General features: G+C 38.8%; 1 protein-coding gene across 2 annotated transcripts in view; it reads right to left on the reverse strand.

Moving 5' to 3' along the window:
• Positions 1-2379: 2379 nt before the first annotated feature.
• The window catches only part of Pag1 (phosphoprotein membrane anchor with glycosphingolipid microdomains 1), a 147091-nt gene continuing 132522 nt past the window's right edge, over positions 2380-16948 (reverse strand). For both annotated transcript variants that reach the window (XM_069990976.1, XM_069990977.1), the window contains 2 exons: positions 15930-15989; positions 2380-12247 (listed from right to left, as the gene is read on the reverse strand). In XM_069990976.1, coding sequence (XP_069847077.1) covers positions 11879-12247; positions 15930-15989 — 429 coding nt within the window. In that variant the 3' untranslated portion in view covers positions 2380-11878. The remainder of the gene's footprint in view (positions 12248-15929; positions 15990-16948) is intronic.

Below are 16948 nucleotides of genomic sequence, written 5' to 3' on the forward strand. Positions count from 1 at the left end.
TTCTTTCTTTCTTTCTTTCTTTCTTTCTTTCTTTCTTTCTTTCTTTCTTGTCAGTCGAGGAGCTTGAACTCTGGGCCTGGGCACTGTCCCTGTGCTCTTCAGCTCAAGGTGAGTGCTATAATACCTCTTGAACCACAGCTCCACTTTCAGTTTTCTAGTGGTTTGTTGGAGATCAGAGTCTCACAGACTTTTCTGCCCAGGGGCTGGCTTTGAACCATGATCCTCAGATCTCAGCCTCCTGAGTATCTAGGATTACAGGTGTGAGCCACTGGCACCTGGCTGAGATCCTTCTTTTATATTAAAAATAGTTCTTCAGAAACTTGGTGATACAGAGATACTGAATTCCCTGGGAATTTAAATGTGCATTCAGAACATTCAATGGTTCTAAGGCTATTAAAATCTGAGCTTCAAGGAGACAAGAGTTTGACTCTCGTCTGTCACTGTCACTGTATTTCAGCATCTGGCACACAGTAAGTGATCAGCAAATATTTATAGAATCAATATATGGTTTTCCTGTGGTTTCTTTTGTTTTCCTGTTAGCTTGTTTTTCTACTTTGATATTGTAATGATGTATTCTTTTTCTTCTTTTGGGCCCAAGCTCTGAAAGCTGTTTGCTTTGAATCACTTGTCTGTTTTAAAAGACTGCTTTGCCAGGTGGTGCGACTATTTATCTCCATGTCAGATGCCTCTCTTCTTCCCCTCCTCCCTCCCTACCACTTTCTGGGGCTGGTCTCATTTGGAGGCCATCCCTACCTTGTTGTTCCTGCCATCTCTTCAGAAACTCAGTTCACAGAGAAGCTTTCTGTAGAGCAAAAGCTGTAGTCTCCAAATCCTGATTTCATAAACATAGTCCCAGACAGTCTCCTAGGACTATATGGAGGAGGAGAAGTTATGAGGATCTCAGCCAGACCAAACGTTTACTTAGTGCTTGTTGTATTCAGGAAATTGTATTATATATTTGGGAGGACATTTCCAATCTAGAAATGTTCCCAAAGGACACATGGGACAGCTGGGAGAGAGAATCACATTCTGAGACGACATCGGGACATGCAGACGGAGACATCTTGGAAACAGATGTGATGTGGGGAGACAGTTGGCTTTGCAGCCCCTGAGGGCCGGCCTTAAGATTTCGAAGAATCATCTAGGATGAAAGCAAATGCTCAGAATGATGATATCACTGATACAAGAAGGTCCTGAATATCTTTCTAAAGAATCAACAGAAGCATAGTTCAAATTGTCTTCACAATGGAAAGCAAAGTGGGTGGATGAATGAACATTTAAAAAAATGTCAAAACTAGTTGGAACATGTTTAGCATCAGAATTCCCATTCTTCCATGCATACTTTCTAAGTTCATCACGTGCTGGGTGGAATGGGCAGTGCAGCTGCCACAGACTTGAGGGCTGTGTTCTCCAGGTATCAGCAAAGCTCCCTAATCCCTAAGCTCTGGACCTAGGCAGTCTAAATTGGAAATCTGATTCTGTGATCCAAAGATTCAAAGCTTTCCTTATCTCCAGATCTTGTATATAGACTAGCTGATGACTGACAGGTCCAGAACTTATACATGGCTTCAACTTCTGACCTCAAGGCCAGTCTTGATCAGAGCAAGACAGCCAGGGCCAGCCAGCTGTGAGGTAAAGCCCTATGCTTTGACATTTCAGGCTACAAGTAGATAGGTTTTCTGGGGGCATTCCTTGTCCCCAGGTTACAAAGTTTGACTGGGTGCTTGGCACATATGTGTAGATGCTACCCTGAATTTCTTAGACGTGTGAAGATGGTCTATAAGTATTTGAGGCAAATTTAGTATTTTCTAGGTGCATTACTCAAGACCTTATTTAGTGTCCATGACAATCCTTCACTAGGTTCTATGCTTTTATCCTTCTTATTTACTTTTATTTTTGTGCCAGTCCTGGGCTTGAACTTGGTGCCTAGGCATGATCCCTGAGCTTTTGTGGTCAAGGTTAGAACTCTACCACTTGAGCCACAGCTCCACTTTCGGCTTTTGGTGGTTAATTGGAAGTAAGAGTCTCACAGACTTTCCTGCCCAGGCTAGCTTTGAACTTAAATCCTTAGATCTTAGCTTCCAAAGTAGCTAGGATTACAGGTGTGATGGCACTTGGCTTTATCCTTTTTTTTTTTTTTTTTAATGTGTAATGGATACAGAAAAGTCCAACAGCTTCCTCAATGTCATCATGGAGCTGGATTCAAGTTGAGTTCTTTTTGGCAGAGTTTCTGACTCTAACCCCTGCTGTCTGGTATGCTCATCAGCCAGTAGAATCTGCAAGCCAGTAGAATCTGCAAGCCTGGCTATGTACTAAGGGTATATAAATTAGAAAAATTTTGACCTTCCCAAATACCAAATGAATTTTAACACACTTTCATATAAAACTGACCTTTATTATAAGGAAAAAAAAGAGCAAAGACAATTTGCTAAGAGCCTTTAATTACAATGTACCTTCTATTTACATGTAATTACACTTTTAATATACGATTCAAATAAGGTTCATTGCAAGTAAACTATAAGACATTACAACGGTAGTTTTTTCTAAATATTTGTAATTGCAATATAACTGTGAGAAATACAGAAAACAAGACCTATTTTCAGTTCCTTGGTACCATTACTGGGTAAATGATGAAGATCTGGCCACAGAAAGAGAATTAGAAATATACATCAAGTTGAAATGTATTTGTAACATAATAGTATTGCTATTACCTAAATCCTAAAATATAACTGATCACTGGATCAATAAAAACAATTGAACTTCAATTTATATAGCACCTTTTGTCCAAAGAGGTGAAAGCATTTGTACTTATCTATATTATCTCGTTTGTCCCCATCCCCCCCATGAGGTAGGCAATGGTTGGTATCATAATCCCCATTTTGTATATGGAGAAATTGAGGCACAGAGAAGTTGAACCATTTGCTTTAGGATCACATAATGAAGTCAATGCTGGAACAGGACATGAACCCTGTGTTCTTCTCTCTAAAACCAATGCTTCCCTTTAGACTAAATTGTCCTATTAATACACAATACTTCAATTCACTTTTCCAAGAAAAATTTAAAAATGTGCATTTTTTCACCCATAAAAATTGATGAAATACTACAGGCAAGAAACAAACACTCGGGGATAGGTAAAAGTCTGGTACTATACTCTCCAAGAAAGAGTTGACAGAGGTTTTTTCCTTTTAATTTTTTTTGAATTTTATTCAGGAAGTTTCTTTATTTAGTTGACACAAACTAAAATGCCTTTAGAAGAAATGTCTTTGAAAGGATGTTTCTAGTCATCTACACAGTATCGCTTTAATAGCCATATTATTCATAAGCCAGGTTTATTCCTGAGTTTAAAAAGAAGAGAATAGCTGAACAATAACTTATCAATTTAAGATACTTTCTCCCACCTACATGTACTGTTTACTCTTTAAAAGCCTGTAAATGATAGACCAGAAGTAGAACTAATGCTTTCCAGAAACATAAATGGAGACACAAAGGACGTCACCAAAGTCACTGAGTTCAAATTTTGCTTCTAATCCTTATTACCTTTCAAATATGTCCTCCCCACCCCAAGTGAAATGTGTAGTTGGAACTCAAATTCGAAACAACAGAAAAGAAGGAAGAAAGGGAAAGGCTAGATATGCATGGTGGTCTATGCCTGTAACTCCAGCTACTCAGGAGACAGCATTGTGTAGATTTTGGTTTGAGACCACCCTGGGCAAAAAGTTAACCTACCTCTCACCAAAAAGCCTGGTGTGGTGTGTGTTCCTGTTGTTCCAGCTACATAAAAGGCATCACAGTCTGAGGATCACAGTCTGAAATCATCCCTGGGGGTGGGAGGGACATGACAGACCCTTTCTAAAAAAATAACTAAAAAGCAAAAAGGGGGCTAAGAATGTGGCTTAGTGGTAGAGTGCTTGCCTCGCAGGTACAAAGCCCTAGGTTCGCCTCAGCACCACATAAACAAAAAAGCTGGAAGTAGCACTGTGGCTCAAGTGGTAGAGTGGTCAGCCTTGAGCTGAAGGGCTGAGGGACAGCGCCCAGGCCCAGAGTTCGAGCCCCATGACCCTCAAAAAAAAAAAAGGCAAAAAGGGCTGGGGGTGTGGTTCAAGTGATTAGAGTGCCTAGCAAGCATGAAGCCCTGAGTTCAAACTCCAGTACCATTAAAAAAAAGGAAGAAGCACGAAAATATACATGAAAAAAAACTCAGGATGTTTTTAAGCTTAAACTATCTAGCCTTCTAAGCATCTTTTCTTTCTTTCTTTCTTTCTTTCTTTCTTTCTTTCTTTCTTTCTTTCTTTCTTTCTTTCTTTCTTTCTTTCTTTCTTCCTTTCTTTCTTTCTTTCTTCCTTCCTTCCTTTCTTGATAAGCTCTATCAAGTGCTTCCAAAATATTGGCAAATAACTATGGAGCAGCTCATAGGAATTAAATTTCTTGATTAACTTCAGGAAAAAAGTAAGCTTATATTAGACAACTAAAACTTGAAAAGATACAAGCAAGCTGAAGGGATGGGTGGTTTTACATGGAAAATATGTGGAAACACTCAAAGGAATGTCAGCCACCTTTACAGATTCGCTCCAGCTTTTGATTTAAGTCACTTTACCCAGGGAAGAATACTGGTGTCCTACAGAAAGCCGGCCCTACTCAGTGGGGAGTCAAAGGCCAAAAGTTTTCTCCTTTAGCTTAAGAAACAAAACAAAAGGGAACTGTTTTTAACCTTATTGAGTTTAAAACCAGACAAAACCAGGGCGCTACAAGAGAGTTCTGAATGGTAGGCTCCAGGAATTCTGAGAAATCAATATATGGGAAAAAAAAGAACAGATAGCTTTCTTGTTAAATTTTGAATTTTATCTCCCCCCCTCACTAGTCTGAAATAATGCTCGTTACTTTCAGGCTCTCATCTGCCACTTAGCAGGTAGGAAAGGGCTTGATGTCTCACACTCATGAATAGGTTATGGTAGACCACCTGCTTGGACAGAGCCTTCAATTATTCTAGCGAGGCCAGGAAAGCAAGACTGGGGGAATGGATATTTGAAGCTGTAGCCTAGCCCCTTCTCTGTTATAGAGAAGGGCAGTCACAGTAAGATACCCTGGAAGGAACCAAAACAGATTCTCATTTAGGCATTACAGTTTCAGCCCCATACCCAGGGCAAACACACCCAATCTTTTCTTTTTAGCTGTTTTTGTTTTCTTTTTGTTTTGTTTGTTTGTCTAGGCCAAATGGTGAACAAATACAGCAATGGCACTCACTGGACATCATATTGAAAATGAACTATACAACCTGTGGGTAGGATAGGAGGAAAAACTGGGAGAGAGCAAGGGAAGGGGTAACATTATCCAAAAGGAAATGTACTCTGCCTGACTTATGTAACTATATCCTTTCTGTTTAATAAGATCTTTTTAATAAAAAAATTAAAAATGGTGCTTTAGAATATTCATTCAAAGATTAATATGAGGATTTACAGTGGACTAAATAAAAAAATCTAAAACTAAACACATTCTGTTTCCTTAAGTATGTACAAAATGAGAAACTGCACTACTCTATCACCTACTTGTGCTAGTAATTAAAAACTGCCTGGTTTCTCATTCCAACAACCATATTGTTTGCCAATTATTCCCAATGTCTGACAATTCCACATTTAGATGCTTGAGCATTCTGTTTTCCTGAGCACCAGAGAGTAGAACAATTTGTTGGAAGGAACATAACCAAAAGCACCTTTTCCATGGGAAGGGGGAGGGTGACAGCCACAGGGAGAAAATATCTTACTCTAGGTTTACTTTACGAATGATATGCTCTTAGAAGAAGGGTTTTCCTCCTCAAAATAACATGATTTCCCTCATTTTGCTGGTAGAAATCTACATTGAGCATTCCAGGCTGTTTCTCCCTAGGCGAATCACATAATCTGATGAGGGACAGTGCGCTTACTTGTTTCTTGGTGAGAGATGGTGTCATTATTTCTGTACTTGTGAGTTTGATTCCTCAGAAAGTTCTTCTTTATGGCCCCTTATTAGTGTTACCATTCTCACAAAAGAGGTAGGGAGTGTGTGGTACACAGGTTCATAAAACTCATGACAAGTGACAAGAACATCTGCTTTCCTAGGTGGATCTGGGGGTCTTATCCTGGGGGGTCTTATCTGGGGGTCTTAGCTTCTGAGACAGGAGTTGGGTAGAGCCAACCATGATGGAGAACAATTCTATGTTGCCTGGTAGGCTGCCTCTAGGGAAAGGTAGAATGGTATGTAAATAATACATTATATAAATGTATAAATAATACATTATATAAATACATTATATAAGCTATACTATGTAAATAGTACACAGGTACCTCACAGACAGAAGAGGTTGGGTGGGAAAGAAATCAGAGCAGTGCTAAACTGAGGGACAAGGGAACCACCTGGAGAGGAGTAGCCAAAATTAGGTATGAAGGAACAGTGGCTTCATGCTCTCATACTTTTTAAACTTCCTTTGTAAAAGGATTAGAGTCAGTGAGTTGAAAAATAAAAGATGTTGAAACTAATATGAGACACTTCTGAATTTAGAAAACTATGATTAAAAAATTCTCACTATAAAAACGATGAAGAAAGTGATGCTGTGGCTCAAGTGGTAGAGTGCCACTTCAAGCTGAAGAGCTGAGGGACAGCGCCCAGGCCCAGAGTTCAAGCCCCACGACCGACAAAAAAAAACCCCAAAAAACAAAAAACAAAACAAAACAAAAAACTATGAAGTAAAAAAACAACCCTCTTTTACAAATTGGACAATCTGCTCAGCTTGTACAGAGGCCTTTTAAGACAAGAGTAAAAGTGCTGTTGTCATGATGATGATGATGATGATGATGACTACGATTTTGGCTGTGTTTGAGTGAGGAGAGTATTTTTAAACCAATCTGGACCCTCAAGAGACCTGCTACTTTTAGAGGGTCACTATTTTTTATGAGGAAAAAATGCATGCACAATGAAATGCCAGTTCCTATTTTATAACTAACTTCTGCTTGTCCAGCTGTATTTCAAACATCCCTAGCAAACACAGGCAGGTTAACACAACACAATTATTTAACAGTTCACAACATAAAAACATTTCACTGTTTCCCATCTAACATCTTTCAGTGTGAAAAATGACAATCAACAACCTTTACAAGTCATTATACATGAGATAGGACACAATCAGTACCAACGCAGTTTTGAAAAATACTGTAGTATGTAAGTGGCAAGCAAAGAAAAATCTTTCTGTATAAAGACAAATGAATACCAAATTGGATACTTTAAAATAATTATCTTTATAGCAAAATTGCATTTTTTATTTCCTCTGATATCAAGCGGTCTTAAAACTATTATGTCTCAAAAGAAGAACTTGAAAAACAAGGATATATATTACAAATATTTAGAGGCTAGATGTGAACAGAGTTAAAATGATCAGTAGAATAAAATCATTCTCTTCTGGACCACAGTTTTAAAATCTAATTTGATACTTCCAGACAAAGATTCTAACGTACTATGGAGTCTGGACTGATCTGGTTATGTCTAAGTATTTTCAATCAGTCAAATGCTACTCTCAGGAATAATGTATACAATATAAAGCAAGAAAATACCACAAGATAAAGAATTTCTATTTCGATGCAAGTAAAGCCACATTTGATATTGTAGATATGCTTCTATTTTCACACCAGTCACTTACTAATAGCAAACATTACACTTTAACTTTTCCCAATTACACAGTACAATACGCCTGTCAAGATTTCCAGGAAATAACCATCAGTACCTACTGTGCTTCCCCAGGCCCCAGCCAGGCTGGCTGGGTACCAGAAATCAATACTTTTGGAAGAATGGCATCATGAGAATGCAACGGACTCACAGTAACTATTACAAGGAATCTTGGAAAAAAATTTCATGTACTCATTTACAAAAATCCCAGCTCAGCGTTGAACTGGAGCTCTCTAGCACAGCCAGAGCATCAGCATAGGAAATCAGAGACCTGCTGATTCTGCCATGAAACCTCACTTTTAAAAAAGAGAATAAAAGCAGATTGCCATGACGAAAACTGGGCTCTACTAGTGCTCTATGGGTCACCTTGCTAGCTCTGCATCCTGGCCCAGGGTTACTTGCTTGTTTGCTTTGGGCCAAATTTCTTCTTCAACACTTACATGAGAAGTACACCTATTTAATTTCCTTCTTTCAGGTTGAATATGTAAGCGAGTCACATGTATAACAAAACTACTTTAAACAACTATTGTTTTCAAGCAGGATGATTATAGCCTGAATGTATAATCTGACTGTATTCGATAGACAAATCAAATGATTTTCCCTTGTTAAATGAAAACTGTTGGAGAACTGTTTCTTTTAATTTTGCCTTTCATAAAAGTTCATCATTCTAGTAAGGATACATATTCTAAGTATGGATTAGAACTTAGCTTAATTAACTAGGTGGCAGAATTCTTCCATTAGATATGTACATATGTATACGTGCATGTGACTATATCATTTATTACTGGTTAAGGTTAAGGAAATGCTCTAATTATAAAAATGAAAATCAAATAAGAAAAATATAGCAACATACTTAGTTCTCTGACTACCTAGAATAAATTTAGTACCTAATTAGAATTGACTCTGGGATTCTGAGGGCAGAAATCAGTGACTAACCTTTTCCCCACAAACAATATTGGTATCTGTAAAAGCTTTAATGGACTTACTGATATAGTTTAGATCGGGACATTAGAAAAATACATGTAGCCAATATATGTGAGGGTTACATTTGTGTAGATTTTTTCACATCTGTCTTTATTTCACATATAACAGGTTATACTTTTCTGATAACACTATTTTGAAAATACTAAAAGAAACCTGAGAAACACTTTCAAAATATCTGAACACAAAGCTACTTCTGACTGAGATAGATGTGAAGTTCCAATTTATAGAATGGAAATTTCCTTACATGGCAGATCCTTTGTACAAGAAAATAATGAAAAATTGTAAAAAAAATAATGAAAAAATTTAAAATTTCCCAAGATTTTATCTTTTAATATAACTTCACACAATGTAGGTTATTATTAGTGAATGCATACTATGATTCCAATAGTAAATTTAAAGAATACAGTAAATTCTCTTTTCAATAAATGCCTTTCATATATTTGACAATCAGAACAAAATTAAACTTTTAAAGAAGAGCTACAGAATTCTGTCCAACTCATATATACATAGGGTATGTGTGTGTGTATACAGATTTTAAAGAAAGCAAAATGGATGAAAGTTATGAAAAGCTGTATACTAAACTCAAAATGATGATATATCAATTCTTCCATAACATACCCAACACTGTAAAGAACAGAGCTGCCTTCCTAAAGTTTACTCTGCTCTCCCTCCTCCACTCCTTGAAGACTACTATTTCTTCTTTGGAATTTTTGCTGGAGGGCAATAAAGTTCCTTTTAAAGAACACAATATTTTCTTTTACAACTTAATTATTCTGTTGGTTCTCAAACTAGGAGAGAGAGTTTAGTGCATATTTTACAATTCAAGTGTATAATCTATATTTTACAACTTCTGGCAGAGATTCTGACGAGAGTTTAAGATGACATGCTCAGTTTATAATAAACTTCTCTCTAAAGAAAACGTTTTATACTGTAGAGAGCATGCCTACTTCCCTAGTATTAAGTAAGAGTTTTGAATGAAATGAAAAAATGTTTGGTTGTAAGGTGCCCATGGAGGACAGTGCCAGCCATGCACACTGCTAGGTGAACCCTGTGACCTGATTATCACCACACAGTAAGGGAACCTTGTGACTTAAGAGGTTGTTGGGTCAAATTCATTACTACCAAGCAGTGAGAACTAGCAGGTAAAGCAGTACTTATGAAAGATCTGGACTCAGAGAGGAAGTACCCTGCACTTTCCTGATAAACTCCTCTCAGAGGAGCCAAAGGTATTCTCCCATTACTTTCTAATCAACAATGATTGTGCCTATGCATGTGGCATCTTCATCAGAGAGACTAATCTGAAAAAAACTGACAACCAGCCGCTCACTTTACAGCTTCAGAAGTGCAGTGCAGAGCAGACACAGACCTGATGCACATACAGGAATGGGAAGATGTGCCAGCAAGCTGGTCTCTGCCACTTACAAGATGTTTCCTCCTCCCAGTTGGTAAGGAGAGGAGACAGCAAGATTACTCATCATCAAAGTCACAGATGCCACTGTGGGAGAGGAGAATGACCTCATTTTGTTTTTCTTATCAGTACAGGAAATACTTTCCATAGCACATACTTCAGAGTGGCACAAGTGGAACAAGTTTCCAATGTTGGCCTTCTAAGCTCTAAAAAGATGATTAAGTTCATACCATGCCAAGCTCTTCATCTGAGGTACTTTAGCACTGATTTTTATAAAATGAAGGAAAACTTCCAGTAGGCAATTTTCATGGACAAGCAGTGGACTACAGAAGTCACTGTTTTCTTAAAGAAAAAAAAGTAAAGTTTAATGATAAGTATGATGCTCTTAGGAGGTACATTATTCATTAGGCATATTTTATTCTATTTTTACCACTCCAAACATTTCAATATTGCCCACCACAACCACTGAAAATGGTTATTTTTGCATTCTGAATCTGTACCCCTAGTAGTCTAGTTATTTTGAACCCGTTATTCCAAGTACCATTTGAAAAAGTTGAGTCTTAAAAACCTTCAATGTTTTAAAACTTGTTAAAAAACAAAAGAATAAGAGCTACTTTTAATTATCTAGTTTATGTGCTTCATGATATCTTTTCAAAGTGAGAGTGTAAATCATTGTACATAAAATAAAAATAGTGATACAGATTTTTTTCTGGCACTTTCTAGAAATTAAGCACAAAACATAAGACATCTTATAATAAAAATATAAGAAAATAAATGTTTACATTTTCATCTTAGGTAAGTTACCTTAGGGCAGCAGAAGTCCATACAATTGGTGTCCACAGCCCTCCTGGGAAGGGCCCCACAGCTGTGCACAAACATGTGTTCAGTGTTCCAACATAAAGATTAAGGCTCTTTAGTGTGAAAGAATGAGCTCTGGCCTTAAACACGTACAGAAGTACCACAATCTTCAGTGAAAATACTGAAACGTTCTAGCAAGTTGTTTCCAAACATTGGGGTGGGGGCCTCAGGGACAGGGTTTAACTAGAAAAAGGAAACAGAGTATTTAAAACTAACTTCAAATACTTTGGGGAAAGGATGCTGATGCACAGTGCCAAAATAAGGAGGTGCAGAGACTTAAGAGACTCCAGGAACAGCCTACCCTCCTCTCCACAACCTTGTTCCCGTGCAATCTAGGGATTCTCAGGGGCCAACATGGTGGCTCTGGAAAAACAAAAAACAGCAACAGCAACGAAAACGATGAGCAAACTGGGTGGAAACTAGTAAGCGTAGTTTCTCACCATCCTAACACACCTATGTTGAAGGCCAGTGCCAAGCCCTGTGGAAGAATTTCCTTGGAATGAACCATAAACACTGGAAGTTTAAAAGGTGGAAAATGCCATATATTTTAAATCAGGAGCAGGGGAGATGAAGAGTGGAAGAACCTGGCTTGAGTGGCAGTATTTCAGGCCGGTGGAGGAACTGCAGACCTGGATATACAGGCTTCCTCACAGATCAGTGTTGGACACTGGTGGGATAAAACCTGATAGATGGAATCTTCTGCGGCGGGCAAAAGTGACTGGGAAAAGTTTTGAGGTGTGCTGGGGGGTGCTGGTCCCTGGGGGCAAGTGGTTGCACCCTCAGGGAGCAGTCGGATCTGTACCTCACTATCTCAGAAACTGGGGGAAGAGTGGTGGCATCCACAGTCGCCTTCAGTTCACTACAGCAGCATATGAAGGAGGCTGGTGTCACGTCCTGTCTTCTACAGAAGAAGTGGAGCTGGAGCCGTGCTCTGGGTTGCTAGAGCCTGGTGACATCTCTGCATTGCTGCAGGTCCCCAATGCTCTCATAGTCGTTCTCCTTGGGGACGAGGCCATGGGGACCATTGGTCTCTAGGGGAGCTCTTTCTTCCTCTCTGTTTAGAGTGTGGATTGCTTCATAGTCTGGCTCCGGCTCCTCACTGGGTCTCCTTGCTGGTGGAAGTGTGCTGACACTGTTTGGGGTTTTCTCAAAGTCTTTAACAGTAGCGTACAGGTCATTACAGGAGGAGGGCGACCGCTGAGGGGATCCGTTAATGGAGTTGTAGGCGCACTCGGGTGCTTTAAGCGACGGCCCTGCTTTATGCACTGACTGTCCAGGTTTATTTACTGAGGAGTACATGGCTGAGATCTAGGAAACAAAGGGAGAAACTGAGAAATCCACCTTGTCTCTGTTTTGGTCACAAGCTACTTACCTAGCACTTACGGGCATCTGTGTGTGTGTGTTTGTCCCTTGAAGATTTGCCTTCATTATCTGAACTCATGATGGAATATATTACTAGAGAATACTGCAGACATTGTTTTTTACTTTGAATGCAGATCAATCGATTCACTTAATTCCTTATGAAGTAAGTTCTGTGGGACTTGTAGGAGGCCCCAGGACAGCAGGAGGAGTGGAGCTCAGGAAGTGCAGCACCTGTATCATTTGAGTTTTATGTTGGAATGACATTTCTGGCTTCAAAAGTGGATCCTCTGATCTCAGCTTCCTGAGCAGCTAGGATTACAAGTGTGGACCACTGCTCTGGACCATTGTTTTGTTTTTGAGAAAGGATCTCACTATGTTGCCTAGGCTAATTCTGAATCCATTATATAGCCTATATTGGCCTTGAACTGGGGATCTTTCTACTACCATCTCTAAAAATGCTGGGCTTACAGGTATGTACCATGACTGGCTCAAGAAAAGCAATTATTTTTATGTGCAACTGGTCAACTCAGAAATGAAATTTGGAGTCCACTTATGGTTGCCTCTTCCCAGGAGAAGAGCTGGGTCTTTTCTGAGAAGACCTTCACAGCTTTGCTAACGTATCACATACAATCTCTAACATCAAGCAGGATTTAACTCTTAGGTAATGATAGATTAAATGTACCAACTAAGAGATAGTTGGAGGGTTTTATTTTATTGTTAGAAACGCTGATGGCAAACAAAATATATCCTCTATTTTCCTTGTATTTTTTAAAAACCAGAGCGATTAATTCATTCTAAAACCCAGGAAATAAATAAACATGTTTCCTGACAGATGCCTGGCTTCCCAAGTGTGGAGGGACATTTTTCTGCTTTCTCGTATCTCACATACTGTGGGTGAGGTTTCCAGCTGGCCTAGAAGTTTCCAAAGATGGGTGGCCTGCTGTGTGTTAACTGGTCATTTGCATGAGAAGTTTTCACTCCCAACTGGTGCCTTAGTTTTGTTAGGCTGTGTCAGAGAAGGAGTCTTTAGAAAACTTGTACCATGTGATTCTGACTGTTGTAATGAATAATAAATAAGTTTACATTCTCACCTTACAGGTCCCAATGGAAGATTTGCTCTCAACCTAAGAATGATCATTTTATGAATTTAGAAAGAATAAAAGAAAATGCTCTGTTTTTCATAGTAAGGTATGAAATGATGCAATTTATTACCAAAAAGGTAAAAAGTAAAGACCTGTTATAAAGGAATAAACCATATATGACAGTGACCAGGGGAAGTGGCCTGCCAGTGTATGCTTCCCCTTCAATGGTGAGGTCAAGGTGACAGAGTCACCTGTACTTAGATATGGGAAAGCGAGGTGGCTCTTCCATGCCCAGTTTCTCAAGTTCCTTCCCCTTATTTCTTACCAATAATGTTATTGTTAATCTTTAAAGTTCCTACTGCTTACAATTTCAGATTTGGAAATTTATATGCAATTTAATTTGCATTAATTAGTAATATAAAATTGACTCTTGGAATGAACCCAGCATCAGAGGACATCATTGGACATTCCTCTCTCTCTTTTTAAACTAAAAGTTCTTCAACCCTTCTAATAACACTTCAGAATATTTTCTGTGACTGTTTCTAGTTTGCAGACAGATTTCTCTTCAAGATTCCTGCTTTTCTGTTTTTCTCTTTAATTTTTTTTCATCTGAACATTATCTGTCATTCTGTATATTGTTATGATACTTTCACAAATTACTCTTTGCCTTGTTGCCATTTCTTACTTTTTAAGCTTTTCTTCATCATTCTTGCAAGTCAGAACAATCATATTTAAAGCACAGACCTCTGTTTTAGTCTGGGGTATCTGACACTGTAATAATACAGAAACAAATGACTTCTAGACTTCTTTTTTCTCTCTAAATCTTCCTAACATGAATGGTTGAGAATTGCAGTTCTTTCTTTATATTCCAATTTTTTTTTTTTTGGTCGGTCATGGGGCTTGAACTCTGGGCTTGGGCACTGTCCCTCAGCTCTTCAGCTCAAGGCGAGCGCTCTACTGCTTGAGCTACAGCGCCACTTCTGGTTTTCTAGTGGTTTATTGGAGATAAGAGGCTCACGGACTTTCTTGCCCGGGCTGGCTTTGAACTGAGATCCTCAAGATCTCAGTCTCCTGAGTAGCTAGGATTACAGGTGTGAGCCACCGGTCCCCGTCTCCAATTTTTTTAATCAGTATCATGGGGCATTATTTTCAGTCATATTCAAATACACTTGAACTTAGAGTTGACTTAAAGGATTATTTCCCAGGTTTCCTTTATATCCTTCCCTTTGTTAAAATCCCAAACAGAGTGCCTCTGGCTGTAGAAAGCTGCTTTGAAGGAGCTGCCCAGGGACCCAGGAGGAGATTGTGTGCTCCAGTGAGGTGTGGCCCAGTGAACTTAGGTGTTTGTGACACAGTTAGAGATACATTTAAAGAGACTTGGCTAAGGACAACAGCTGGGACAGTGAGGGAGAGGAGTAACAAAAAATGACCTCTAGCAATGTGAAGCAAGAAGGGATTCATGGCAAGTCCATTCCCAGCATGTGTGGGGTTAGGCAAGTCACCTAGGAGAAGCAAAATGTTCCTTAAATTTTAATGCAAAAGATTATCTTCATATTTTAACAATTCACTAATGAAGCTAAAGATGCACACTGGTCTTACACAGGTATGGAGTTTACTATGCTGGGAATGCTAGCATATTCTAGTGATATGATTCTAGATCATTTAAGGTATTCAGTTTGTCTGAGCCCAGCTCAGACAACAGAAAGCCCATATAAAGCTTCCATAAAATTTTTTGTTTGTTTTGTTTCTTCTTTTCTTTTCTATTTTTTCAGTCCTGGGGCTTGAACTCAGGGCCTGGCACTGTCCCTGAGCTTCTTTTGCTCAAGGTTAGCATTCTACCACTTGAGCCACAGCGCCACTTGTGGCTTTTTCTGTTTATTTGGTGCTGAGGAATTGAACCCTGGGCTTTATGCATGCCTGGTGCCACACGTGAGGTACCTTGTCTTGTTGATGTGTGTGTGTGTGTGTGTGTGTTTTGTGTGTATGTGTGTGTAACTTTTAATCTTTCTTAATAGTCTAGTGAATTTTTAGCTCTGGTTCTTGAGAATACAAAACTGTTTTTGTTGGCTATAATGTCTGACCATAGCCCCAGCCTGAAATTATACCTCCTAAAGATGTCTGCTCTCTGCACCTCAAAGTCCCCATAAAACCTTCTTCCTTCATTTCCCAGGCAGGATCAAATTCCCTACACCCACTTGTCTCAGTGTTTGGAATTTTCCAGCTCACTGTTGACTTCTAACATTCCTGTACTGAAAATTCCCATGTCCTCCTTATCTCTCCTTACTAAGTATGCTGCATCTTTCCTTCTTAGCCAGTGTCTTGCACTTTGCTGACCAGTTCATCCTGTCAGCTTTGGCTTATTGTCTGCCAGTTACCCTTTCCATATATAGTGAGTGCCAAGGTTCCAAATCTTCAAAAACTTGGGCTGAAATGAGCATTGCAGCTCTTTTAGACCAAAGGAACCATTGCAGTGCATTTATTCCAAGGGAGACTTTCTACTTTCTACATCACGAGCTTCTAGTTATTTAGAAAGCAACAATACTTACCTCTTCTTCGGTGAGAGTAGGGTCTTCTTCCCGGGATTTGTATGACAAGGAGCTGTATCTCTATCAATCAAACATACAAAGTAAAGTCATTTGATGCCAAAAATCCAAACTATCTTTTACATGTCTCCCTATAGCAGTCTATAAAAATGGTTTCAATTTGTAATTTGTAATCCTAACTAGGAAGTTGAGAACTGAGGATTATGATTTGAAGATAGACTGGGCTGGAAAAGTCCAAGAGAATTCTTACCTCCAGTTAACTACCAAAAATCGGGCACTGGACCTGTGGTTGAAGGTGTAGAGCACCAGACTTGAGCACAAAAAAGTTAAGGGATGGTACTCAGGTTGAGTTAAAGCCTTAAAACACACACACACACACACACACACACACACACACACACACAGAGGCCACACACAGAGGCCAAAACACTTTCAAGTGATTTTTATGGAACACAAAATAAGGAAGAATTTCTTTCTTTCTTCCTTTCTTTTTTCTTCCTTCCTTCCTTCCTTCCTTCCTTTCTTTCTTTCTTTCTTTCTTTCTTTCTTTCTTTCTTTCTTTCTTTCTTTCTTTCTTTCTTTCTTTCTTTCTTCTTCCTTCCTTCCTTCCTTTTTTGGGTTAGTACTGAGGATTTAAATCAAAGCTTTGAGCTTACAAAGGCAGGTTCTTATCACTTGAGCCACACCCCCCAGCCCTTTTTCTTTAAACTTTCTTTAGGAAGTTTACACTTTATGTAGATGACTTCCCACTAAAATGTAAGCTCCCCAGAGACAGAGAATTTTGTTTATTCATATATTTTTAGTTCCTAGATGACTATAGGGCACATAGTAGGTACTCATTAAAATCTTTTTGATGAATAAATGGATGTTTAACTTTTCAAATTCTTGTTAGTTAAAACTAGAGTTGTTTGTATGGAAGAGGATGGATTATTCATTCTTCTCACACTGTAAATAGATCATCTGGTTCCTAGATGGATATTTTCCATTTTCAAGATGAAATCTGAAAAATGGCTTATTGGCAA

This window comes from Dipodomys merriami, unplaced genomic scaffold (assembly GCF_024711535.1).
Source record: "Dipodomys merriami isolate MVZ:Mamm:240054 unplaced genomic scaffold, mDipMer1.0.p SCAF_4, whole genome shotgun sequence".
NCBI lineage: Eukaryota > Metazoa > Chordata > Mammalia > Rodentia > Heteromyidae > Dipodomys > Dipodomys merriami.